The sequence below is a fragment of the Pristiophorus japonicus genome, chromosome 7 (assembly GCF_044704955.1).
Source record: "Pristiophorus japonicus isolate sPriJap1 chromosome 7, sPriJap1.hap1, whole genome shotgun sequence".
Lineage (NCBI taxonomy): Eukaryota > Metazoa > Chordata > Chondrichthyes > Pristiophoridae > Pristiophorus > Pristiophorus japonicus.
The window spans coordinates 249046134-249071287 of NC_091983.1; the positions used below are offsets into that span (position 1 = coordinate 249046134).

General features: G+C 56.8%; 1 protein-coding gene across 1 annotated transcript in view; it reads left to right on the top strand.

Moving 5' to 3' along the window:
• Window positions 1-25154, top strand: part of cnih3 (cornichon family AMPA receptor auxiliary protein 3) — a 117096-nt gene that overhangs the window by 61113 nt on the left and 30829 nt on the right. Inside the window, exon 5 of the mRNA XM_070884302.1 lies at window positions 20249-20392. Coding sequence (XP_070740403.1) covers window positions 20249-20392 — 144 coding nt within the window. The remainder of the gene's footprint in view (window positions 1-20248; window positions 20393-25154) is intronic.

Consider the following 25154-nt stretch of genomic DNA (forward strand, 5'->3'; position numbering starts at 1 on the left):
AGAGAGATCGTGGGGAGAAGGTTCAGCGGGAGGGAGATCGTGGGGAGAGGGATCGTGGGGAAAGAGATCAGTTAGAGGGATGTCGTGGGGAGAGGGATCGTGGGGAGAGGGATCGTGGGGAGAGGGAGATCGCGGGGAGAGGGAGATCGTGGGGAGAGAGATCATGGGGAGAGGGATCGTGGGGAGAGGGATCATGGGGAGAGGGATCGTGGGGAGAGGGATCGTGGGGAGGGCGATCGTGGGGAGAGGGTTCGTGGGGAGGGAGATCCTGGGGAGAGGGATCGTGGGGAGAGGGATCTTGGGGAGAGGGATTGTGGGGAGAGAGATCGTGGGGAGAGAGATCGTGTGGAGAGGGATCTTGGGGAGAGCGATCGTGGGGAGAGGGAGATCGTGGGGAGAGAGATCGTGGGGAGAGAGATCATGGGGAGAGGGATCTTGGGGAGAGAGATTGTGGGGAGAGAGATCGTGGGAGAGAGATCAGTTGGAGGGAGATCGTGGGGAGAGGGATCGTGGGGCGAGAGATCGTGGGGAGAGGGATCGTGGGGAGAGAGATCGTTGGGGAGATTAATGTGCAAAGTTAAAGCACATGGGATTGGTGGTAGTGTGCTGACGTGGATTGAGAACTGGTTGTCAGACAGGAAGCAAAGAGTAGGAGTAAATGGGTACTTTTCAGAATGGCAGGCAGTGACTAGTGGGGTACCGCAAGGTTCTGTGCTGGGGCCCCAGCTGTTTACACTGTACATTAATGATTTAGACGAGGGGATTAAATGTAGTATCTCCAAATTTGCGGATGACACTAAGTTGGGTGGCAGTGTGAGCTGCGAGGAGGATGCTATGAGGCTGCAGAGTGACTTGGATAGGTTAGGTGAGTGTGCAAATGCATGGCAGATGAAGTATAATGTGGATAAATGTGAGGTTATCCACTTTGGTGGTAAAAACAGAGAGACAGACTATTATCTGAATAGTGACAGATTAGGAAAAGGGAAGGTGCAACGAGACCTGGGTGTCATGGTACATCAGTCATTGAAGGTTGGCATTCAGGTACAGTAGGCGGTTAAGAAAGCAAATGGCATGTTGGCCTTCATAGCGAGGGGACTTGAGTACAGGGGCAGGGAGGTGTTGCTACAGTTGTACAGGGCCTTGGTGAGGCCACACCTGGAGTATTGTGTACAGTTTTGGTCTCCTAACTTGAGGAAGGACATTCTTGCTATTGAGGGAGTGCAGCAAAGATTCACCAGACTGATTCCCGGGATGGTGGGACTGACCTATCAAGACTGGATCAACTGGGCTTGTATTCACTGGAGTTCAGAAGAATGAAAGGGGACCTCATAGAAACATTTAAAAGTCTGACGGGGTAAGACAGGTTAGATGCAGGAAGAATGTTCCCAATGTTGGGGAAGTCCAGAACCAGGGGTCACAGTCTAAGGATAAGGGGTAAGCCATTTAGGACCGAGATGAGGAGAAGTGGTGAACCTGTGGAATTCTCTACCACAGAAAGTAGTTGAGGCCAATTCACTAAATATATTCAAAAGGGAGTTAGATGAAGTCCTTACTACTCGGGGGATCAAGGGGTATAGCGAGAAAGCAGGAAGGGGGTACTGAAGTTGCGTGTTCAGCCATGAACCCATTGAATAGTGTTGCAGGCTAGAAGGGCCGAATGGCCTACTCCTGCACCTATTTTCTATGTTTCTATGGATCAGTAGGAGAAAGATCGTGGGGAGAAGGATCAGTGAGAGGGAGATCGTGGGGAGAGAGATCGTGGGGATAGGGATCGTGGGGAGAGGGATCGTGGGGAGGGAGATCGTGGGGAGAAGGATCGTGGGGAGAGGGATCGTGGGGAGAGGGAGATCGTGGGGAGAGAGATCGTGGGGAGAGGGATCATGGGGAGAGAGATCGTGGGGAGAGGGATCGTGGGGAGAGGGATCGTGGGGAGGGAGATCGTGGGGAGGGAGATCGTGGGGAGAGAGATCGTGGGGAGGGAGATCGTGGGGAGAGAGATCGTGGGGAGAGAGATCAGTTGGAGGGAGATCGTGGGGAGAGGAATCGTGGGGAGAGGGATCGTGGGGAGAGAGATCGTGGGGGAGATTAATGTGCAAAGTTAAAGCACAGGGATTGGGGGTAGTGTGCTGACGTGGATTGAGAACTGGTTGTCAGACAGGAAGCAAAGAGTAGGAGTAAATGGGTACTTTTCAGAATGGCAGGCAGTGACTAGTGGGGTACCGCAAGGTTCTGTGCTGGGGCCCCAGCTGTTTACATTGTACATTAATGATTTAGACGAGGGGATTAAATGTAGTATCTCCAAATTTGCGGATGACACTAAGTTGGGTGGCAGTGTGAGCTGCGAGGAGGATGCTATGAGGCTGCAGAGTGACTTGGATAGGTTAGGTGAGTGTGCAAATGCATGGCAGATGAAGTATAATGTGGATAAATGTGAGGTTATCCACTTTGGTGGTAAAAACAGAGAGACAGACTATTATCTGAATAGTGACAGATTAGGAAAAGCGAAGGTGCAACGAGACCTGGGTGTCATGGTACATCAGTCATTGAAGGTTGGCATTCAGGTACAGCAGGCGGTTAAGAAAGCAAATGGCATGTTGGCCTTCATAGCGAGGGGATTTGAGTACAAGGGCAGGGAGGTGTTGCTACAGTTGTACAGGGCCTTGGTGAGGCCACACCTGGAGTATTGTGTACAGTTTTAGTCTCCTAACTTGAGGAAGGACATTCTTGCTATTGAGGGAGTGCAGCAAAGATTCACCAGACTGATTCCCGGGATGGTGGGACTGACCTATCAAGAAAGACTGGATCAACTGGGCTTGTATTCACTGGAGTTCAGAAGAATGAAAGGTGACCTCATAGAAACATTTAAAAGTCTAACGGGGTAAGACAAGTTAGATGCAGGAAGAATGTTCCCAATGTTGGGGAAGTCCAGAACCAGGGGTCACAGTCTAAGGATAAGGGGTAAGCCATTTAGGACCGAGATGAGGAGAAACTTCTTCACCCAGAGAGTGGTGAACCTGTGGAATTCTCTACCATAGAAAGTTGTTGAGGCCAATTCACTAAATATATTCAAAAGGGAGTTAGATGAAGTCCTTACTACTCGGGGGATCAAGGAGTATAGCGAGAAAGCAGGAATGGGGTACTGAAGTTGCGTGTTCAGCCATGAACTCATTGAATGGTGGTGCAGGCTAGAAGGGCCAAATGGCCTACTCCTGCACCTATTTTCTATGTTTCTTTGGATCAGTCGGAGAGAGATCGTGGGGAGAGAGATCGTGGGGAGACGCATCGTGGGGAGAGAGATCGTGGGGAGAGGGATTGTGGGGAGAGGGATCATGGGGAGAGGGATCGTGGAGATTGTGGGGAGAAGGATCGTGGGGAGAGGGATCGTGGGGAGAGGGATCGTGGGGAGAGAGATCGTGGGGAGAGGGATCATGGGGAGAGGGATCGTGGGGAGAGGGATCATGGGGAGAGGGATCGTGGAGATTGTGGGAGAAGGATCGTGGGGAGAGGGATCGTGGGGAGAGAGATCGTGGGGAAAGAGATCGTGGGGAGAGGGAACGTGGGGAGAGGGATCGTGGGGAGAGGGATCGTGGGGAGAGGGATCGTGGGGAGAGAGATCGTGGGGAGAGAGATCAGTTGGAGGGAGATCGTGGGGAGAGGGATCGTGGGGAGAGAGATCGTGGGAAGAGAGATCGTGGGGAGAGAGATCGTGGGGAGGGAGATCGTGGGGAGAGGGATCGTGGGGAGAGGGATCGTGGGGAGAGAGATCGTGGGGAGAGGGATTGTGGGGAGAGGGATCGTGGGGAGGGAGATCGTGGGGAGGGAGATCGTGGGGAGAGAGATCGTGGGGAGGGAGATCGTGGGGAGAGGGATCGTGGGGAGAGGGATCGTGGGGAGTGAGATCGTGGGGAGAGAGATCGTGGGGAGAGGGATCGTGGGGAGAGAGATCGTGGGGGAGATTAATGTGCAAAGTTAAAGCACATGGGATTGGGGGTAGTGTGCTGACATGGATTGAGAACTGGTTGTCAGACAGGAAGCAAAGAGTAGGAGTAAATGGGGACTTTTCAGAATGGCAGGCAGTGACTAGTGGGGTACCGCAAGGTTCTGTGCTGGGGCCCCAGCTGTTTACATTGTACATTAATGATTTAGACGAGGGGATTAAATGTAGTATCTCCAAATTTGCGGATGACACTAAGTTGGGTGGCAGTGTGAGCTGCGAGGAGGATGCTATGAGACTGCAGAGTGACTTGCATAGGTTAGCTGAGTGGGCAAATGCATGGCAGATGAAGTATAATGTGGATAAATGTGAGGTTATTCACTTTGGTGGTAAAAACAGAGAGACAGACTATTATCTGAATGGTGACAGATTAGGAAAAAGTGCAACGAGACCTGGGTGTCATGGTACATCAGTCATTGAAGGTTGGCATGCAGGTACAGCAGGCGGTTAAGAAAGCAAATGGCATGTTGGCCTTCATAGCGAGGGGATTTGAGTACAGGGGCAGGGAGGTGTTGCTACAGTTGTACAGGGCCTTGGTGAGGCCACACCTGGAGTATTGTGTACAGTTTTGGTCTCCTAACTTGAGGAAGGACATTCTTGCTATTGAGGGAGTGCAGCAAAGATTCACCAGACTGATGGTGGGACTGACCTATCAAGACTGGATCAACTGGGATTGTATTCACTGGAGTTCAGAAGAATGAAAGGGGACCTCATAGAAACGTTTAAAATTCTGATGGGCTTAGACAGGTTAGATGCAGGAAGAATGTTCCCAATGTTGGGGAAGTCCAGAACCAGGGTCACAGTCTAAGGATAAGGGTTAAGCCATTTAGGACCGAGATGAGGAGAAACTTCTTCACCCAGAGAATGGTGAACCTGTGGAATTCTCTACCACAGAAAGTTGTTGAGGCCAATTCACTAAATATATTCAAAAGGGAGTTAGATGAAGTCCTTACTACTAGGGGGATCAAGGGGTATAGCGAGAAAGCAGGAATGGGGTACTGAAGTTGCGTGTTCAGCCATGAACTCATTGAATGGTGTTGCAGGCTAGATGGGCCGAATGGCCTACTCCTGCACCTATTTTCTATGTTTCTATGGATCAGTAGGAGAGAGATCGTGGAGAGAAGGACCAGTGGGAGGGAGATCGTGGGGAGAGAGATCGTGGGGAGAGGCATCGTGGGGAGACGGATCGTGGGGCGAGGGATCGAGGGGAGAGGGATCATGGGGAGAGGGATCGTGGGGAGAGGGATCGTGGGGAGGGAGATCGTGGGGAGAAGGATCGTGGGGAGAGGGATCGTGGGGAGAGGGATCGTGGGGAGAGGGATCGTGGGGAGAGGGATCGTGGGGAGAGGGATCATGGGGAGAGGGATCGTGGGGAGAGAGATCGTGGGGAGAGGGATCGTGGAGAGAGGGATCGTGGGCAGAGGGATCATGGGGAAAGGGATCGTGGGGAAGGAGATCGTGGGGAGAGAGATCGTGGGGAGAGGGATCGTGGGGAGAGAGATCGTGGGGAGAGAGATCGTGGGGAGCGGGATCGTGGGGAGAGAGATCGTGGTGAGAGGGATCGTGGGGAGAGGGATCGTGGGGAGAGGGATCGTGGGGAGAGAGATCAGTTGGAGGGAGATCGTGGGGTGAGGGATCGTGGGGAGAGGGATCGTGGGGAGAGAGATCGTGGGGAGAGAGATCGTGGGGAGAGGGATCGTGGGGAGAGAGATCGTGGGGAGAGGGATCGTGGGGAGAGGGATCGTGGTGAGAGGGATCGTGGTGAGAGGGATCGTGGGGAGAGGGATCGTGGTGAGAGGGATCGTGGGGAGGGAGATCGTGGGGAGAGGGATCGTGGGGAGAGAGATCGTGGGGAGAGGGATCGTGGGGAGAGGGATCATGGTGAGAGGGATCGTGGGAAGGGAGATCGTGGAGAGGGATCGTGGTGAGAGGGATCGTGGGGAGAGAGATCAGTTGGAGGGAGATCGTGGGGAGAGGGATCGTGGAGAGAGGGATCGTGGGGTGAGAGATCGTGGGGAGAGAGATCGTGGGGAGAAGGATCAGCGGGAGGGAGATCGTGGGGAGAGGGATCGTGGGGAGAGAGATCAGTTAGAGGGATGTCGTGGGGAGAGGGATCGTGGGGAGAGGGATCGTGGGGAGAGGGAGATCGTGGGGTGAGGGAGATCGTGGGGAGAGGGATCGTGGGGAGAGAGATCATGGGGAGAGGGATCGTGGGGAGAGGGATCATGGGGAGAGGGATCGTGGGGAGAGGGATCGTGGGGAGGGCGATCGTGGGGAGAGGGTTCGTGGGGAGGGAGATCCTGGGGAGAGGGATCGTGGGGAGAGGGATCGTGGGGAGAGGGATTGTGGGGAGAGAGATCGTGGGGAGAGAGATCGTGTGGAGAGGGATCGTGGGGTGAGAGATCGTGGGGAGAAGGATCAGCGGGAGGGAGATCGTGGGGAGAGGGATCGTGGGGAGAGAGATCAGTTAGAGGGATGTCGTGGGGAGAGGGATCGTGGGGAGAGGGATCGTGGGGAGAGGGATCGTGGGGAGAGAGATCGTGGGGAGAGAGATCGTGGGGAGAGGGATCGTGGGGAGAGAGATCGTGGGGAGAGGGATCGTGGGGAGAGGGATCGTGGTGAGAGGGATCGTGGTGAGAGGGATCGTGGGGAGAGGGATCGTGGTGAGAGGGATCGTGGGGAGGGAGATCGTGGGGAGAGGGATCGTGGGGAGAGAGATCGTGGGGAGAGGGATCGTGGGGAGAGGGATCATGGTGAGAGGGATCGTGGGAAGGGAGATCGTGGAGAGGGATCGTGGTGAGAGGGATCGTGGGGAGAGAGATCAGTTGGAGGGAGATCGTGGGGAGAGGGATCGTGGAGAGAGGGATCGTGGGGTGAGAGATCGTGGGGAGAGAGATCGTGGGGAGAAGGATCAGCGGGAGGGAGATCGTGGGGAGAGGGATCGTGGGGAGAGAGATCGTGTGGAGAGGGATCTTGGGGAGAGGGATCGTGGGGAGAGGGAGATCGTGGGGAGAGAGATCGTGGGGAGAGAGATCATGGGGAGAGGGATCTTGGGGAGAGAGATCGTGGGGAGAGAGATCGTGGGGAGAGAGATCAGTTGGAGGGAGATCGTGGGGAGAGGGATCGTGGGGCGAGAGATCGTGGGGAGAGGGATCGTGGGGAGAGAGATCGTGGGGAGGGAGATCGTTGGGAGAGAGATCACGGGGAGAGAGATCGTGGGGAGAGAGATCGTGGGGAGAGAGATCGTGGGGAGAGGGATCGTGGAGAGAGGGATCGTGGGGAGAGGGATCATGGGGAGAGGGATCGTGGGGAAGGAGATCGTGGGGAGAGAGATCGTGGGGAGAGGGATCGTGGGGAGAGAGATCGTGGGGAGAGAGATCGTGGGGAGCGGGATCGTGGGGAGAGAGATCGTGGGGAGAGGGATCGTGGGGAGAGGGATCGTGGGGAGAGGGATCGTGGGGAGAGAGATCAGTTGGAGGGAGATCGTGGGGAGAGGGATCGTGGGGAGAGGGATCGTGGGGAGAGAGATCGTGGGGAGAGAGATCGTGGGGAGAGGGATCGTGGGGAGAGAGATCGTGGGGAGAGGGATCGTGGGGAGAGGGATCGTGGTGAGAGGGATCGTGGTGAGAGGGATCGTGGGGAGAGGGATCGTGGTGAGAGGGATCGTGGGGAGGGAGAACGTGGGGAGAAGGATCGTGGGAAGGGAGATCGTGGAGAGGGATCGTGGTGAGAGGGATCGTGGGGAGAGAGATCAGTTGGAGGGAGATCGTGGGGAGAGGGATCGTGGAGAGAGGGATCGTGGGGTGAGAGATCGTGGGGAGAGAGATCGTGGGGAGAAGGATCAGCGGGAGGGAGATCGTGGGGAGAGGGATCGTGGGGAGAGACATCAGTTAGAGGGATGTCGTGGGGAGAGGGATCGTGGGGAGAGGGATCGTGGGGAGAGGGAGATCGTGGGGAGAGGGAGATCGTGGGGAGAGGGATCGTGGGGAGAGAGATCATGGGGAGAGGGATCGTGGGGAGAGGGATCATGGGGAGAGGGATCGTGGGGAGAGGGATCGTGTGGAGAGAGATCAGTTGGAGGGAGATCGTGGGGAGAGGGATCGTGGGGAGGGCGATCGTGGGGAGAGGGTTCGTGGGGAGGGAGATCCTGGGGAGAGGGATCGTGGGGAGAGGGATCATGGGGAGAGGGATCGTGGGGAGAGGGATCGTGGGGAGGGCGATCGTGGGGAGAGGGTTCGTGGGGAGGGAGATCCTGGGGAGAGTGATCGTGGGGAGAGGGATCGTGGGGAGAGGGATCGTGGGGAGAGGGATTGTGGGGAGAGAGATCGTGGGGAGAGGGCTCTTGGGGAGAGGGATCGTGGGGAGAGGGAGATCGTGGGGAGAGAGATCGTGGGGAGAGAGATCATGGGGAGAGGGATCTTGGGGAGAGAGATCGTGGGGAGAGAGATCGTGGGGAGAGAGATCAGTTGGAGGGAGATCGTGGGGAGAGGGATCGTGGGGCGAGAGATCGTGGGGAGAGGGATCGTGGGGAGAGAGATCGTGGGGAGGGAGATCGTTGGGAGAGAGATCACGGGGAGAGAGATCGTGGGGAGAGAGATCGTGGGGAGAGAGATCGTGGGGAGAGGGATCGTGGAGAGAGGGATCGTGGGGAGAGGGATCATGGGGAGAGGGATCGTGGGGAAGGAGATCGTGGGGAGAGAGATCGTGGGGAGAGGGATCGTGGGGAGAGAGATCGTGGGGAGAGAGATCGTGGGGAGCGGGATCGTGGGGAGAGAGATCGTGGGGAGAGGGATCGTGGGGAGAGGGATCGTGGGGAGAGGGATCGTGGGGAGAGAGATCAGTTGGAGGGAGATCGTGGGGAGAGGGATCGTGGGGAGAGGGATCGTGGGGAGAGAGATCGTGGGGAGAGAGATCGTGGGGAGAGGGATCGTGGGGAGAGAGATCGTGGGGAGAGGGATCGTGGGGAGAGGGATCGTGGTGAGAGGGATCGTGGTGAGAGGGATCGTGGGGAGAGGGATCGTGGTGAGAGGGATCGTGGGGAGGGAGAACGTGGGGAGAAGGATCGTGGGGAGAGAGATCGTGGGGAGAGGGATCATGGTGAGAGGGATCGTGGGAAGGGAGATCGTGGAGAGGGATCGTGGTGAGAGGGATCGTGGGGAGAGAGATCAGTTGGAGGGAGATCGTGGGGAGAGGGATCGTGGAGAGAGGGATCGTGGGGTGAGAGATCGTGGGGAGAGAGATCGTGGGGAGAAGGATCAGCGGGAAGGAGATCGTGGGGAGAGGGATCGTGGGGAGAGACATCAGTTAGAGGGATGTCGTGGGGAGAGGGATCGTGGGGAGAGGGATCGTGGGGAGAGGGAGATCGTGGGGAGAGGGAGATCGTTGGGAGAGGGATCGTGGGGAGAGAGATCATGGGGAGAGGGATCGTGGGGAGAGGGATCATGGGGAGAGGGATCGTGGGGAGAGGGATCGTGTGGAGAGAGATCAGTTGGAGGGAGATCGTGGGGAGAGGGATCGTGGGGAGGGCGATCGTGGGGAGAGGGTTCGTGGGGAGGGAGATCCTGGGGAGAGGGATCGTGGGGAGAGGGATCATGGGGAGAGGGATCGTGGGGAGAGGGATCGTGGGGAGGGCGATCGTGGGGAGAGGGTTCGTGGGGAGGGAGATCCTGGGGAGAGTGATCGTGGGGAGAGGGATCGTGGGGAGAGGGATCGTGGGGAGAGGGATTGTGGGGAGAGAGATCGTGGGGAGAGGGATCTTGGGGAGAGGGATCGTGGGGAGAGGGAGATCGTGGGGAGAGAGATCGTGGGGAGAGAGATCATGGGGAGAGGGATCTTGGGGAGAGAGATCGTGGGGAGAGAGATCGTGGGGAGAGAGATCAGTTGGAGGGAGATCGTGGGGAGAGGGATCGTGGGGCGAGAGATCGTGGGGAGAGGGATCGTGGGGAGAGAGATCGTGGGGGAGATTAATGTGCAAAGTTAAAGCACATGGGATTGGGGGTAGTGTGCTGACGTGGATTGAGAACTGGTTGTCAGACAGGAAGCAAAGAGAAGGAGTAAATGTATACTTTTCAGAATGGCAGGCAGTGACTAGTGGGGTACCGCAAGGTTCTGTGCTGCGGCCCCAGCTGTTTACATTGTACATTAATGATTTAGACGAGAGGATTAAATGTAGTATCTCCAAATTTGCGGATGACACTAAGTTGGGTGGCAGTGTGAGCTGCGAGGAGGATGCTATGAGGCTGCAGAGTGACTTGGATAGGTTAGGTGAGTGTGCAAATGCATGGCAGATGAAGTACAATGTGGATAAATGTGAGGTTATCCACTTTGGTGGTAAAAACAGAGAGACAGACTATTATCTGAATAGTGACAGATTAGGAAAAGCGAAGGTGCAACGAGACCTGGGTGTCATGGTACATCAGTCATTGAAGGTTGGCATTCAGGTACAGCAGGCGGTTAAGAAAGCAAATGGCATGTTGGCCTTCATAGCGAGGGGATTTGAGTACAGGGGCAGGGAGGTGTTGCTACAGTTGTACAGGGCCTTGGTGAGGCCACACCTGGAGTATTGTGTACAGTTTTGGTCTCCTAACTTGAGGAAGGACATTCTTGCTATTGAGGGAGTGCAGCAAAGATTCACCAGACTGATTCCCGGGATGGTGGGACTGACCTATCAAGACTGGATCAACTGGGCTTGTATTCACTGGAGTTCAGAAGAATGAAAGGGGACCTCATAGAAACATTTAAAAGTCTGACGGGGTAAGACAGGTTAGATGCAGGAAGAATGTTCCCAATGTTGGGGAAGTCCAGAACCAGGGGTCACAGTCTAAGGATAAGGGGTAAGCCATTTAGGACCGAGATGAGGAGAAACTTCTTCACCCAGAGAGTGGTGAACCTGTGGAATTCTCTACCACAGAAAGTAGTTGAGGCCAATTCACTAAATATATTCAAAAGGGAGTTAGATGAAGTCCTTACTACTTGGGGGATCAAGGGGTATAGCGAGAAAGCAGGAAGGGGGTACTGAAGTTGCGTGTTCAGCCATGAACTCATTGAATGGTGGTGCAGGCTAGAAGGGCCGAATGGCCTACTCCTGCACCTATTTTCTATGTTTCTTTGGATCAGTCGGAGAGAGATCGTGGGGAGAGGGATCGTGGGGAGAGGCATCATGCGGAGAGGGATTGTGGGGAGAGGGATCGTGGGGAGAGGGATCATGGGGAGAGGGAACGTGGGGAGAGGGATCGTGGGGAGGGCGATTGTGGGGAGAGGGTTCGTGGGGAGGGAGATCCTAGGGAGAGGGATCGTGGGGAGAGGGATCGTGGGGAGAGGGATTGTGGGGAGAGAGATCGTGGGGAGAGAGATCGTGTGGAGAGGGATCTTGGGGAGAGGGATCGTGGGGGGAGGGAGATCGTGGGGAGAGAGATCGTGGGGAGAGAGATCATGGGGAGAGGGATCGTGGGGAGATAGATCGTGGGGAGAGAGATCGTGGGGAGAGAGATCAGTTGGAGGGAGATCGTGGGGAGAGGGATCGTGGGGAGAGGGATCGTGGGGAGAGGGAGATCGTGGGGAGGGAGATAGTGGGGAGAGGGATCGTGGGGCGAGAGATCGTGGGGAGAGGGATCGTGGGGAGAGAGATCGTGGGGGAGATTAATGTGCAAAGTTAAAGCACAGGGATTGGGGGTAGTGTGCTGACGTGGATTGAGAACTGGTTGTCAGACAGGAAGCAAAGAGTAGGAGTAAATGGGTACTTTTCAGAATGGCAGGCAGTGACTAGTGGGGTACCGCAAGGTTCTGTGCTGGGGCCCCAGCTGTTTACACTGTACATTAATGATTTAGACGAGGGGATTAAATGTAGTATCTCCAAATTTGCGGATGACACTAAGTTGGGTGGCAGTGTGAGCTGCGAGGAGGATGCTATGAGGCTGCAGAGTGACTTGGATAGGTTAGGTGAGTGTGCAAATGCATGGCAGATGAAGTATAATGTGGATAAATGTGAGGTTATCCACTTTGGTGGTAAAAACAGAGAGACAGACTATTATCTGAATAGTGACAGATTAGGAAAAGCGAAGGTGCAACGAGACCTGGGTGTCATGGTACATCAGTCATTGAAGGTTGGCATTCAGGTACAGCAGGCGGTTAAGAAAGCAAATGGCATGTTGGCCTTCATAGCGAGGGGATTTGAGTACAAGGGCAGGGAGGTGTTGCTACAGTTGTACAGGGCCTTGGTGAGGCCACACCTGGAGTATTGTGTACAGTTTTAGTCTCCTAACTTGAGGAAGGACATTCTTGCTATTGAGGGAGTGCAGCAAAGATTCACCAGACTGATTCCCGGGATGGTGGGACTGACCTATCAAGAAAGACTGGATCAACTGGGCTTGTATTCACTGGAGTTCAGAAGAATGAAAGGTGACCTCATAGAAACATTTAAAAGTCTGACGGGGTAAGACAGGTTAGATGCAGGAAGAATGTTCCCAATGTTGGGGAAGTCCAGAACCAGGGGTCACAGTCTAAGGATAAGGGGTAAGCCATTTAGGACCGAGATGAGGAGAAACTTCTTCACCCAGAGAGTGGTGAACCTGTGGAATTCTCTACCACAGAAAGCTGTTGAGGCCAATTCACTAAATATATTCAAAAGGGAGTTAGATGAAGTCCTTACTACTCGGGGGATCAAGGGGTATGGTGAGAAAGCAGGAATGGGGTACTGAAGTTGCGTGTTCAGCCATGAACTCATTGAATGGTGGTGCAGGCTAGAAGGGCCGAATGGCCTACTCCTGCACCTATTTTCTATGTTTCTTTGGATCAGTCGGAGAGAGATCGTGGGGAGAGAGATCGTGGGGAGACGCATCGTGGGGAGAGAGATCGTGGGGAGAGAGATCAGTTGGAGGGAGATCGTGGGAGAGGGATCGTGGGGAGAGAGATCGTGGGAAGAGAGATCGTGGGGAGAGAGATCGTGGGGAGGGAGATCGTGGGGAGAGGGATCGTGGGGAGAGAGATCGTGGGGAGAGAGATCAGTTGGAGGGAGATCGTGGGGAGAGGGATCGTGGGGAGAGAGATCGTGGGGAGAGAGATCGTGGGGAGAGAGATCAGTTGGAGGGAGATCGTGGGGAGAGGGATCGTGGGGAGAGAGATCGTAGGGAGAGAGATCGTGGGAAGAGAGATCGTGGGGAGAGAGATCAGTTGGAGGGAGATCGTGGGGAGAGGGATCGTGGGGAGAGAGATCGTGGGGAGAGGGATCGTGGGGAGAGAGATCGTGGGGAGAGAGATCGTGGGGACAGAGATCGTGGGGAGAGAGATCGTGGGGAGAGAGATCGTGGGGAGCGAGATCGTGGGGAGAGAGATCGTGGGGAGAGAGATCGTGGGGAGCGAGATCGTGGGGAGCGAGATCGTGGGGAGAGAGATCGTGGGGAGAGAGATCGTGGGGAGAGAGATCGTGGGGAGAGAGATCGTGGGAACAGAGATCGTGGGGAGAGAGATCGTGGGGAGAGAGATCGTGGGGAGAGGGATCGTGTGGAGGGAGATCGTGAGGAGAGGAATCTTGGGGAGAGGGATCGTGGGGAGAGGGATCGTGGGGAGAGAGATCAGTTGGAGGGAGATCGTGGGGAGAGGGATCGTGGGGAGAGAGATCGTGAGGAGAGGGATCGTGGGGAGAGAGATCGTGGGGAGAGAGATCGTGGGGAGAGAGATCGTGGGGAGAGAGATCGTGGGGAGAGGGATCGTGGGGAGAGAGATCGTGGGGAGAGGGATCGTGGGGAGAGAGATCGTGGGGAGAGAGATCGTGGGAACAGAGATCGTGGGGAGAGAGATCGTGGGGAGAGAGATCGTGGGGAGCGAGATCGTGGGGAGAGAGATCGTGGGGAGAGAGATCGTGGGGAGCGAGATCGTGGGGAGCGAGATCGTGGGGAGAGAGATCGTGGGGAGAGAGATCGTGGGGAGAGAGATCGTGGGGAGAGAGATCGTGGGAAGAGAGATCGTGGGGAGAGAGATCGTGGGGAGAGAGATCGTGGGGAGAGGGATCGTGTGGAGGGAGATCGTGAGGAGAGGAATCTTGGGGAGAGGGATCGTGGGGAGAGGGATCGTGGGGAGAGAGATCAGTTGGAGGGAGATCGTGGGGAGAGGGATCGTGGGGAGAGAGATCGTGGGAAGAGAGATCGTGGGAAGAGAGATCGTGGGGAGAGAGATCGTGGGGAGGGAGATCGTGGGGAGAGGGATCGTGGGGAGAGAGATCGTGGGGAGAGAGATCAGTTGGAGGGAGATCGTGGGGAGAGGGATCGTGGGGAGAGAGATCGTGGGGAGAGAGATCAGTCGGAGAGAGATCGTGGGGAGAGAGATCGTGGGGAGACGCATCGTGGGGAGAGAGATCGTGGGGAGAGAGATCAGTTGGAGGGAGATCGTGGGAGAGGGATCGTGGGGAGAGAGATCGTGGGAAGAGAGATCGTGGGGAGAGAGATCGTGGGGAGGGAGATCGTGGGGAGAGGGATCGTGGGGAGAGAGATCGTGGGGAGAGAGATCAGTTGGAGGGAGATCGTGGGGAGAGGGATCGTGGGGAGAGAGATCGTGGGGAGAGAGATCGTGGGGAGAGAGATCAGTTGGAGGGAGATCGTGGGGAGAGGGATCGTGGGGAGAGAGATCGTAGGGAGAGAGATCGTGGGAAGAGAGATCGTGGGGAGAGAGATCAGTTGGAGGGAGATCGTGGGGAGAGGGATCGTGGGGAGAGAGATCGTGGGGAGAGGGATCGTGGGGAGAGAGATCGTGGGGAGAGAGATCGTGGGGACAGAGATCGTGGGGAGAGAGATCGTGGGGAGAGAGATCGTGGGGAGCGAGATCGTGGGGAGAGAGATCGTGGGGAGAGAGATCGTGGGGAGCGAGATCGTGGGGAGCGAGATCGTGGGGAGAGAGATCGTGGGGAGAGAGATCGTGGGGAGAGAGATCGTGGGGAGAGAGATCGTGGGAACAGAGATCGTGGGGAGAGAGATCGTGGGGAGAGAGATCGTGGGGAGAGGGATCGTGTGGAGGGAGATCGTGAGGAGAGGAATCTTGGGGAGAGGGATCGTGGGGAGAGGGATCGTGGGGAGAGAGATCAGTTGGAGGGAGATCGTGGGGAGAGGGATCGTGGGGAGAGAGATCGTGAGGAGAGGGATCGTGGGGAGAGAGATCGTGGGGAGAGAGATCGTGGGGAGAGAGATCGTGGGGAGAGAGATCGTGGGGAGAGGGATCGTGGGGAGAGAGATCGTGGGGAGAGGGATCGTGGGGAGAGAGATCGTGGGGAGAGAGATCGTGGGAACAGAGATCGTGGGGAGAGAGATCGTGGGGAGAGAGATCGTGGGGAGCGAGATCGTGGGGAGAGAGATCGTGGGGAGAGAGATCGTGGGGAGCGAGATCGTGGGGAGCGAGATCGTGGGGAGAGAGATCGTGGGGAGAGAGATCGTGGGGAGAGAGATCGTGGGGAGAGAGATCGTGGGAAGAGAGATCGTGGGGAGAGAGATCGTGGGGAGAGAGATCGTGGGGAGAGGGATCGTGTGGAGGGAGATCGTGAGGAGAGGAATCTTGGGGAGAGGGATCGTGGGGAGAGGGATCGTGGGGAGAGAGATCAGTTGGAGGGAGATCGTGGGGAGAGGGATCGTGGGGAGAGAGATCGTGGGAAGAGAGATCGTGGGAAGAGAGATCGTGGGGAGAGAGATCGTGGGGAGGGAGATCGTGGGGAGAGGGATCGTGGGGAGAGAGATCGTGGGGAGAGAGATCAGTTGGAGGGAGATCGTGGGGAGAGGGATCGTGGGGAGAGAGATCGTGGGGAGAGAGATCAGTTGGAGGGAGATCGTGGGGAGAGGGATCGTGGGGAGAGAGATCGTAGGGAGAGAGATCGTGGGAAGAGAGATCGTGGGGAGAGAGATCAGTTGGAGGGAGATCGTGGGGAGAGGGATCGTGGGGAGAGAGATCGTGGGGAGAGGGATCGTGGGGAGAGAGATCGTGGGGAGAGTGATCGTGGGGACAGAGATCGTGGGGAGAGAGATCGTGGGGAGAGAGATCGTGGGGAGCGAGATCGTGGGGAGAGAGATCGTGGGGAGAGAGATCGTGGGGAGCGAGATCGTGGGGAGCGAGATCGTGGGGAGAGAGATCGTGGGGAGAGAGATCGTGGGGAGAGAGATCGTGGGGAGAGAGATCGTGGGAAGAGAGATCGTGGGGAGAGAGATCGTGGGGAGAGAGATCGTGGGGAGAGGGATCGTGTGGAGGGAGATCGTGAGGAGAGGAATCTTGGGGAGAGGGATCGTGGGGAGAGGGATCGTGGGGAGAGAGATCGTGAGGAGAGGGATCGTGGGGAGAGAGATCGTGGGGAGAGAGATCGTGGGGAGAGAGATCGTGGGGAGAGAGATCGTGGGGAGAGAGATCGTGGGGAGAGGGATCGTGGGGAGAGAGATCGTGGGGAGAGGGATCGTGGGGAGAGAGATCGTGGGGAGAGAGATCGTGGGGACAGAGATCGTGGGGAGAGAGATCGTGGGGAGAGAGATCGTGGGGAGCGAGATCGTGGGGAGAGAGATCGTGGGGAGAGAGATCGTGGGGAGCGAGATCGTGGGGAGCGAGATCGTGGGGAGAGAGATCGTGGGGAGAGAGATCGTGGGGAGAGAGATCGTGGGGAGAGAGATCGTGGGAAGAGAGATCGTGGGGAGAGAGATCGTGGGGAGAGAGATCGTGGGGAGAGGGATCGTGTGGAGGGAGATCGTGAGGAGAGGAATCTTGGGGAGAGGGATCGTGGGGAGAGGGATCGTGGGGAGAGAGATCAGTTGGAGGGAGATCGTGGGGAGAGGGATCGTGGGGAGAGAGATCGTGAGGAGAGGGATCGTGGGGAGAGAGATCGTGGGGAGAGAGATCGTGGGGAGAGAGATCGTGGGGAGAGAGATCGTGGGGAGAGAGATCGTGGGGAGAGAGATCGTGGGGAGAGAGATCGTGGGAAGAGAGATCGTGGGGAGAGGGATCGTGGGGAGGGGGATCGTGGGGAGGGAGATCATGGGAAGAGAGATCGTGGGGAGGGAGATTGTGGGGAGAGAGATCGTGGGGAGAGGGATCGTGGGGAGAGAGATCTTGGGGAGAGTGATCGTGGGGAGAGGGATCGTGGGGAGAGGGATCGTGGGGAGAGGGATCGTGGGGAGGGAGATCGTGGGGAGAGAGATCAGTTGGAGGGAGATCGTGAGGAGAGGGATCGTGGGGAGGGAGATCGTGGGGAGAGGGATCGTGGGGAGGGAGATTGTGGGGAGAGGGATCTTGGGGAGAGTGATCGTGTGGAGAGGGATCGTGGGGAGACGGATCGTGGGGCGAGGGATCGAGGGGAGGGGGATCGTGGGGAGGGAGATCGTGGGAAGAGAGATCGTGGGGAGAGAGATCGTGGGGAGAAGGATCGTGGGGAGAGGGATCGTGGGGAGAGAGAGATCGTGGGGAGAGGGATCTTGGGGAGAGGGATCGTGGGGAGAGGGATCGTGGGGAGGGAGATTGTGGGGAGAGGGATCTTGGGGAGAGTGATCGTGGGGAGAGGGATCGTGGGGAGAGGGATCGTGGGGAGGGAGATTGTGGGGAGAGGGATCGTGGGGAGGGAGATCGTGGGGAGAGAGATCGTGGGGAGAGATATCGTGAGGAGAGGGATCGTGGGGAGGGAGATTGTGGGGAGAGGGATCTTGGGGAGAGTGATCGTGAGGAGAGAGATCAGTTGGAGGGAGATCGTGGGGAGAGGGATCGTGGGGAGGGAGATTGTGGGGAGAGGGATCTTGGGGAGAGTGATCGTGGGGAGAGGGATCGTGGGGAGAGGGATCGTGGGGAGGGAGATTGTGGGGAGAGGGATCGTGGGGAGAGAGATTGTGGGGAGAGAGATCGTGGGGAGAGGGATCGTGGGGAGAAAGATCGTGGAGAGAGAGATCAGTTGGAGGGAGATCGTGGGGAGAGGGATCGTGGGGAGGGAGATCGTGGGGAGAGGGATCGTGGGGAGGGAGATTGTGGGGAGAGGGATCGTGGGGAGAGGGATCCTGGGGAGAGAGATCGCGGGGAGAGGGATCGTGGGGAGAGGGATCGTGGTGAAAGGGATCGTGGGGAGAGGGATCGTGGGGAGAGGGATCGTAGGGAGAGGGATCGTGCGGAGAGGGAGATCGTGGGGAGAGGGATTGTGGGGAGGGAGATCGTGGGGAGAGGGATCTTGGGGAGAGGGATCGTGGGGAGAGAGATCGTGGGGAGAGGGATCGTGGGGAGAGGGAGATCGTGGGGAGGGAGATCGTGGGGAGCGGGATCGTGGGGGAGATTAATGTGCAAAGTTAAAGCACATGGGATTGAGGGTAGTGTGCTGACATGGATTGAGAACTGGTTGGCAGACAGGAAGCAAAGAGTAGGAGTAAATGGGGACTTTTCTGAATGGCAGGCAGTGACTAGTGGGGTACCGCAAGGTACTGTGCTGGGGCCCCAGCTGTTTACATTGTACATTAATGATTTAGACGAGGGGATTAAATGTAGTATCTCCAAATTTGCGGATGACACTAAGTTGGGTGGCAGTGTGAGCTGCGAGGAGGATGCTGTGAGGCTGCAGAGCGACTTGGATAGGTTCGGTGAGTGGGCAAATGCATGGCAGATGAAGTATAATGTGGATAAATGTGAGGTTATCCATTTTGGTGGTAAAAACAGATGGACAGACTATTATCTGAATGGTGACAGATTAGGAAAAGGGGAGGTGCAACGAGACCTGGGTGTCATGGTACATCAGTCATTGAAGGTTGGCATTCAGGTACAGCAGGCGGTTAAGAAAGCAAATGGCATGTTGGCCTTCATAGCGAGGGGATTTGAGTACAGGGGCAGGGAGGTGTTGCTATAGTTGTACAGGGCCTTGGTGAGGCCACACCTGGAGTATTGTGTACAGTTTTGGTCTCCTAACTTGAGGAAGGACATTCTTGCTATTGAGGGAGTGCAGCGAAGATTCACCAGACTGATTCCCGGGATGGTGGGACTGACATATCAAGAAAGACTGGATCAACTGGGCTTGTATTCACTGGAGTTCAGAAGAATGAAAGGGGCCCTCATAGAAACATTTAAAAGTCTGACGGGGTAAGACAGGTTAGATGCAGGAAGAATGTTCCCAATGTTGGGGAAGTCCAGAACCAGGGGTCACAGTCTAAGGATAAGGGGTAAGCCATTTAGGACCGAGATGAGGAGAAACTTCTTCACCCAGAGAATGGTGAACCTGTGGAATTCTCTACCACAGAAAGTTGTTGAGGCCAATTCACTAAATATATTCAAAAGGGAGTTAGATGAAGTCCTTACTACTAGGGGGAATCAAGGGGTATGGCGAGAAAGCAGGAAGGGGGTACTGAAGTTGCGTGTTCAGCCATGAACTCATTGAATGGTGGTGCAGGCTAGAAGGGCCGAAAGGCCTACTCCTGCACCTATTTTCTAATTTTCTATGTTTCTATGGATCAGTAGGAGAGAGATCGTGGGGAGAAGGATCAGTGGGAGGGAGATCGTGGGGAGAGGCATCGTGGGGAGAGGGATCGTGGGGAGAGGGAGATCGTGGGGCGAGAGATCGTGGGGAGAGGCATCGTGGGGAGAGGGATCGTGGGGAGAGGCATCGTGGGGAGAGGGATCGTGGGGAGAGGGATCGTGGGGAGGGAGATCGTGGGGAGAAGGATCGTGGGGAGAGGGATCGTGGGGAGAGGGATCGTGGGGAGAGGGAGATTGTGGGGAGAGAGATCGTGGGGAGAGAGATCGTGGGGAGAGGGATCGTGGGGAGAGAGATCGTGGGGAGAGGGATCGTGGGGAGAGAGATCGTGGGGAGAGGGATCGCAGGGAGAAGGATCGAGGGGAGAGAGATCAGTTGGAGGGAGATCGTGGGGAGAGGGATCGCAGGGAGAGGGATCGCGGGGAGAGCGATCGTGGGGAGGGAGATCGTGTGGAGAGGGATCGTGGGGAGAGGGATCGTGGGGAGAGGGATCAACGGGAGGGAGATCGTGGGGAGAGGGATCGTGGGGAGAGGGATCAGCGGGAGGGAGATCGTGGGGAGAGGGATCGCGGGAGAGAGATCGCCCATCTCCCACCCCTGTTATCATGGCTTCATTCCACCCATGCAATACTTTACCACAGACTCCAGGTCACCCATTTAAAGTGGGTGTTGAGCACAGGAGAGGTGACGAGGAATGGCCCAAGGGTTGGTCAAAGAGTAGGGCTTTAAGGAGGAGAGGGATTTCCAGAGGGAATTTCCCAGAGATCAATCCCAGAGGTGTTTCTGTCCTTTCTGTGTTGCAGGTACTTTCACAGCCCCACGGACAATAATGAGTTAATGTATGATCCAGCCACAGTGATGAATGATGAGACCCTCAACTATTGCCAGAAGGAGGCATGGTGCAAGATGTCCTTCTACTTGATGTCCTTTTTCTACTATCTCTATTGGTAAGGAGGCATCTCACTGAGCCACACAGCGAATAAAGGGAACTGGAATTACCCAGCGGGGTATCATGGGCACTAGTGTGTGTGGGGTCAGGCTAGAGTACTGCGTACAGCTAGAGTACTGCGTGCAGTTCTGGTCACCACATTACAGGAAAGATGTGATTGCATTAGAGAGGGTACAGAGTGCAGAATTTTATCTATGCGGAAAGATTGGATAGGCTGAGGTTGTTATCCTTGGAATAGAGGAGGCTGACGGGAGATTTAATTGAGGTATATATGAGGGGCCTAGTTAGAGTGGATAGGAAGGACCAATTTCCCTTAGCATAGGGGTCAATAACCAGGGGGCATAGATCTAGAGTCATTGGTAGAAGGTTTAGAGGGGAGATGAGGGGAACATTTTTTGCCCAAACGTCTGGAACTCGCCGTGTCAAAAGGTGGTAGAGGCAGAATACCTAATCCCATTTTAAAATATGCACTGGAAGTGACGTAACCAACAGGGCAGTGGACCAAGAGCCGAATGGCTGATCGAATCACTGAGCTCACCCCGAAAACTACAGCAGTGTCTGAGCCCCCCCCAAACTACAGCAGTGTCTGAGCCCCCCCCAAACTACAGCAGTGTCTGACCCCCCCCCCAAACTACAGCAGTGTCTGACCCCCCCCCAAACTACAGCAGTGTCTGACCCCCCTCCAATCTACAGCAGTGTCTGACCCCCCCCAAACTACAGCAGTGTCTGAGCCCCCCCCAAACTACAGCAGTGTCTGACCCCCCCCAAACTACAGCAGTGTCTGACCCCCCCCCAAACTACAGCAGTGTCTGAGCCCCCCCCCAAACTACAGCAGTGTCTGAGCCCCCCCCAAACTACAGCAGTGTCTGACCCCCCCCCCAAACTACAGCAGTGTCTGACCCCCCCCCAAACTACAGCAGTGTCTGACCCCCCCCCCCAAACTACAGCAGTGTCTGAGCCCCCCCCAAACTACAGCAGTGTCTGAGCCCCCCCTCAAACTACAGCAGTGTCTGACCCCCCCCCAAACTACAGCAGTGTCTGACCCCCCCCCAAACTACAGCAGTGTCTGAGCCCCCCCCAAACTACAGCAGTGTCTGACCCCCCCCAAACTACAGCAGTGTCTGAGCCCCCCCCAAACTACAGCAGTGTCTGACCCCCCCAAACTACAGCAGTGTCTGACCCCCCCCAAACTACAGCAGTGTCTGACCCCCCCCCAAACTACAGCAGTGTCTGAGCCCCCCCCCAAACTACAGCAGTGTCTGACCCCCCCCAAACTACAGCAGTGTCTGACCCCCCCAAACTACAGCAGTGTCTGACCCCCCCCAAACTACAGCAGTGTCTGACCCCCCCCCAAACTACAGCAGTGTCTGACCACCCCCAAAACTACAGCAGTGTCTGAACACCCCCCAAACTACAGCAGTGTCTGACCCCCCCCAAACTACAGCAGTGTCTGACCCCCCCCCAAACTACAGCAGTGTCTGACCCCCCCCAAACTACAGCAGTGTCTGACCCCCCCCAAACTACAGCAGTGTCTGACCCCCCCCCCCCCAAACTACAGCAGTGTCTGACCCCCCCCCAAACTACAGCAGTGTCTGAGCCCCCCAAAACTACAGCAGTGTCTGACCCCCCCCAAACTACAGCAGTGTCTGACCCCCCCCAAACTACAGCAGTGTCTGACCCCCCCCCCCCAAACTACAGCAGTGTCTGACCCCCCCCAAACTACAGCAGTGTCTGAGCCCCCCACAAACTGCAGCAGTGTCTGAGCCCCCCCCAATCTACAGCAGTGTCTGACCCCCCCAAACTACAGCAGTGTCTGAGCCCCCCCCCAAACTACAGCAGTGTCTGAGCCCCCCCCAAACTACAGCAGTGTCTGAGCCCCCCCAAACTACAGCAGTGTCTGACCCCCCCCCCAAACTACAGCAGTGTCTGAGCCCCCCCAAACTACAGCAGTGTCTGACGCCCCCCAAACTACAGCAGTGTCTGAGCCCCCCCAAACTACAGCAGTGTCTGAGCCCCCCCAAACTACAGCAGTGTCTGAGCCCCCCCCCAAACTACAGCAGTGTCTGACCCCCCCCCCAAACTACAGCAGTATCTGAGCCCCCCCCCCAAACTACAGCAGTGTCTGAGCCCCCCCCCCAAACTACAGCAGTGTCTGAGCCCCCCCCAAACTACAGCAGTGTCTGACCCCCCCCCCCCAAACTACAGCAATGTCTGAGCCCCCCCAAACTACAGCAGTGTCTGAGCCTCCCCCAAACTACAGCAGTGTCTGAGCCCCCCCCAAACTACAGCAGTGTCTGACCCCCCCCCAAACTACAGCAGTGTCTGACCCCCCCCCAAACTACAGCAGTGTCTGACCCCCCCCAAACTACAGCAGTGTCTGACCCCCCCCCAAACTACAGCAGTGTCTGACCCCCCCCCAAACTACAGCAGTGTCTGACCCCCCCAAACTACAGCAGTGTCTGAGCCCCCCCCAAACTACAGCAGTGTCTGACCCCCCCCCCAAACTACAGCAGTGTCTGACCCCCCCCAAACTACAGCAGTGTCTGACCCCCCCAAACTACAGCAGTGTCTGACCCCCCCCAAACTACAGCAGTGTCTGACCCCCCCCAAACTACAGCAGTGTCTGACCCCCCCCAAACTACAGCAGTGTCTGACCCCCCCCCAAACTACAGCAGTGTCTGAGCCCCCCCCAAAATACAGCAGTGTCTGACCCCCCCCAAACTACAGCAGTGTCTGAGCACCCCCAAACTACAGCAGTGTCTGAGCCCCCCAAACTACAGCAGTGTCTGACCCCCCCCCAAACTACAGCAGTGTCTGAGCCCCCCCCAAACTACAGCAGTGTCTGACCCCCCCCCCAAACTACAGCAGTGTCTGACCCCCCCAAACTACAGCAGTGTCTGAGCCCCCCCCAAACTACAGCAGTGTCTGACCCCCCCAAACTACAGCAGTGTCTGAGCCCCCCCCAAACTACAGCAGTGTCTGACCCCCCCAAACTACAGCAGTGTCTGAGCCCCCCCCAAACTACAGCAGTGTCTGAGCCCCCCCCAAACTACAGCAGTGCCTGACCCCCCCCCAAACTACAGCAGTGTCTGACCCCCCCAAACTACAGCAGTGCCTGACCCCCCCCAAACTACAGCAGTGTCTGACCCCCCCAAACTACAGCAGTGTCTGACCCCCCAAACTACAGCAGTGTCTGAGCCCCCCCCCCAAACTACAGCAGTGTCTGAGCCCCCCCCAAACTACAGCAGTGTCTGACCCCCCCCCCCAAACTACAGCAGTGTCTGACCCCCCCCAAACTACAGCAGTGTCTGACCCCCCCCCAAACTACAGCAGTGTCTGACCCCCCCAAACTACAGCAGTGTCTGACCCCCCCCCCAAACTACAGCAGTGTCTGAGCCCCCCCCAAACTACAGCAGTGTCTGACCCCCCCCCCCAAACTACAGCAGTGTCTGACCCCCCCCCAAACTACAGCAGTGTCTGACCCCCCCCCCAAACTACAGCAGTGTCTGAGCCCCCCCCCAAACGACAGCAGTGTCTGACCCCCCCCCAAACTACAGCAGTGTCTGAGCCCCCCCAAACTACAGCAGTGTCTGACCCCCCCCCCCAAACTACAGCAGTGTCTGAGCCCCCCCAAACTACAGCAGTGTCTGACCCCCCCCCCAAACTACAGCAGTGTCTGAGCCCCCCCAAACTACAGCAGTGTCTGACCCCCCCCCCCAAACTACAGCAGTGTCTGAGCCCCCCCCAAACTACAGCAGTGTCTGAGCCCCCTCCCAAACTACTGCAGTGTCTGACCCCCCCCCAAACTACAGCAGTGTCTGACCCCCCCCCCCAAACTACAGCAGTGTCTGACCCCCCCCCAAACTACAGCAGTGTCTGACCCCCCCCCCAAACTACTGCAGTGTCTGACCCCCCCCCAAACTACAGCAGTGTCTGACCCCCCCCCCCAAATTACAGCAGTGTCTGACCCCCCCCCCAAACTACAGCAGTGTCTGAGCCCCCCCCAAACTACAGCAGTGTCTGAGCCCCCCCTCAAACTACAGCAGTGTCTGACCCCCCCCCAAACTACAGCAGTGTCTGACCCCCCCCAAACTACAGCAGTGTCTGAGCCCCCCCAAACTACAGCAGTGTCTGAGCCCCCCCCAAACTACAGCAGTGTCTGACCCCCCCCAAACTACAGCAGTGTCTGACCCCCCCCAAACTACAGCAGTGTCTGAGCCCCCCCCAAACTACAGCAGTGTCTGACCCCCCCCAAACTACAGCAGTGTCTGAGCCCCCCCACAAACTACAGCAGTGTCTGACCCCCCCCCCAAACTACAGCAGTGTCTGACCCCCCCCCAAACTACAGCAGTGTCTGAGCCCCCCCAAACTACAGCAGTGTCTGACCCCCCCCCCAAACTACAGCAGTGTCTGACCCCCCCCCAAACTACAGCAGTGTCTGAGCCCCCCCAAACTACAGCAGTGTCTGACCCCCCCCAAACTACAGCAGTGTCTGAGCCCCCCCCAAACTACAGCAGTGTCTGACCCCCCCCAAACTACAGCAGTGTCTGACCCCCCCCCCAAACTACAGCAGTGTCTGACCCCCCCCCAAACTACAGCAGTGTCTGAGCCCCCCCAAACTACAGCAGTGTCTGACCCCCCCCCCAAACTACAGCAGTGTCTGACCCCCCCCCAAACTACAGCAGTGTCTGAGCCCCCCCAAACTACAGCAGTGTCTGACCCCCCCCAAACTACAGCAGTGTCTGAGCCCCCCCCAAACT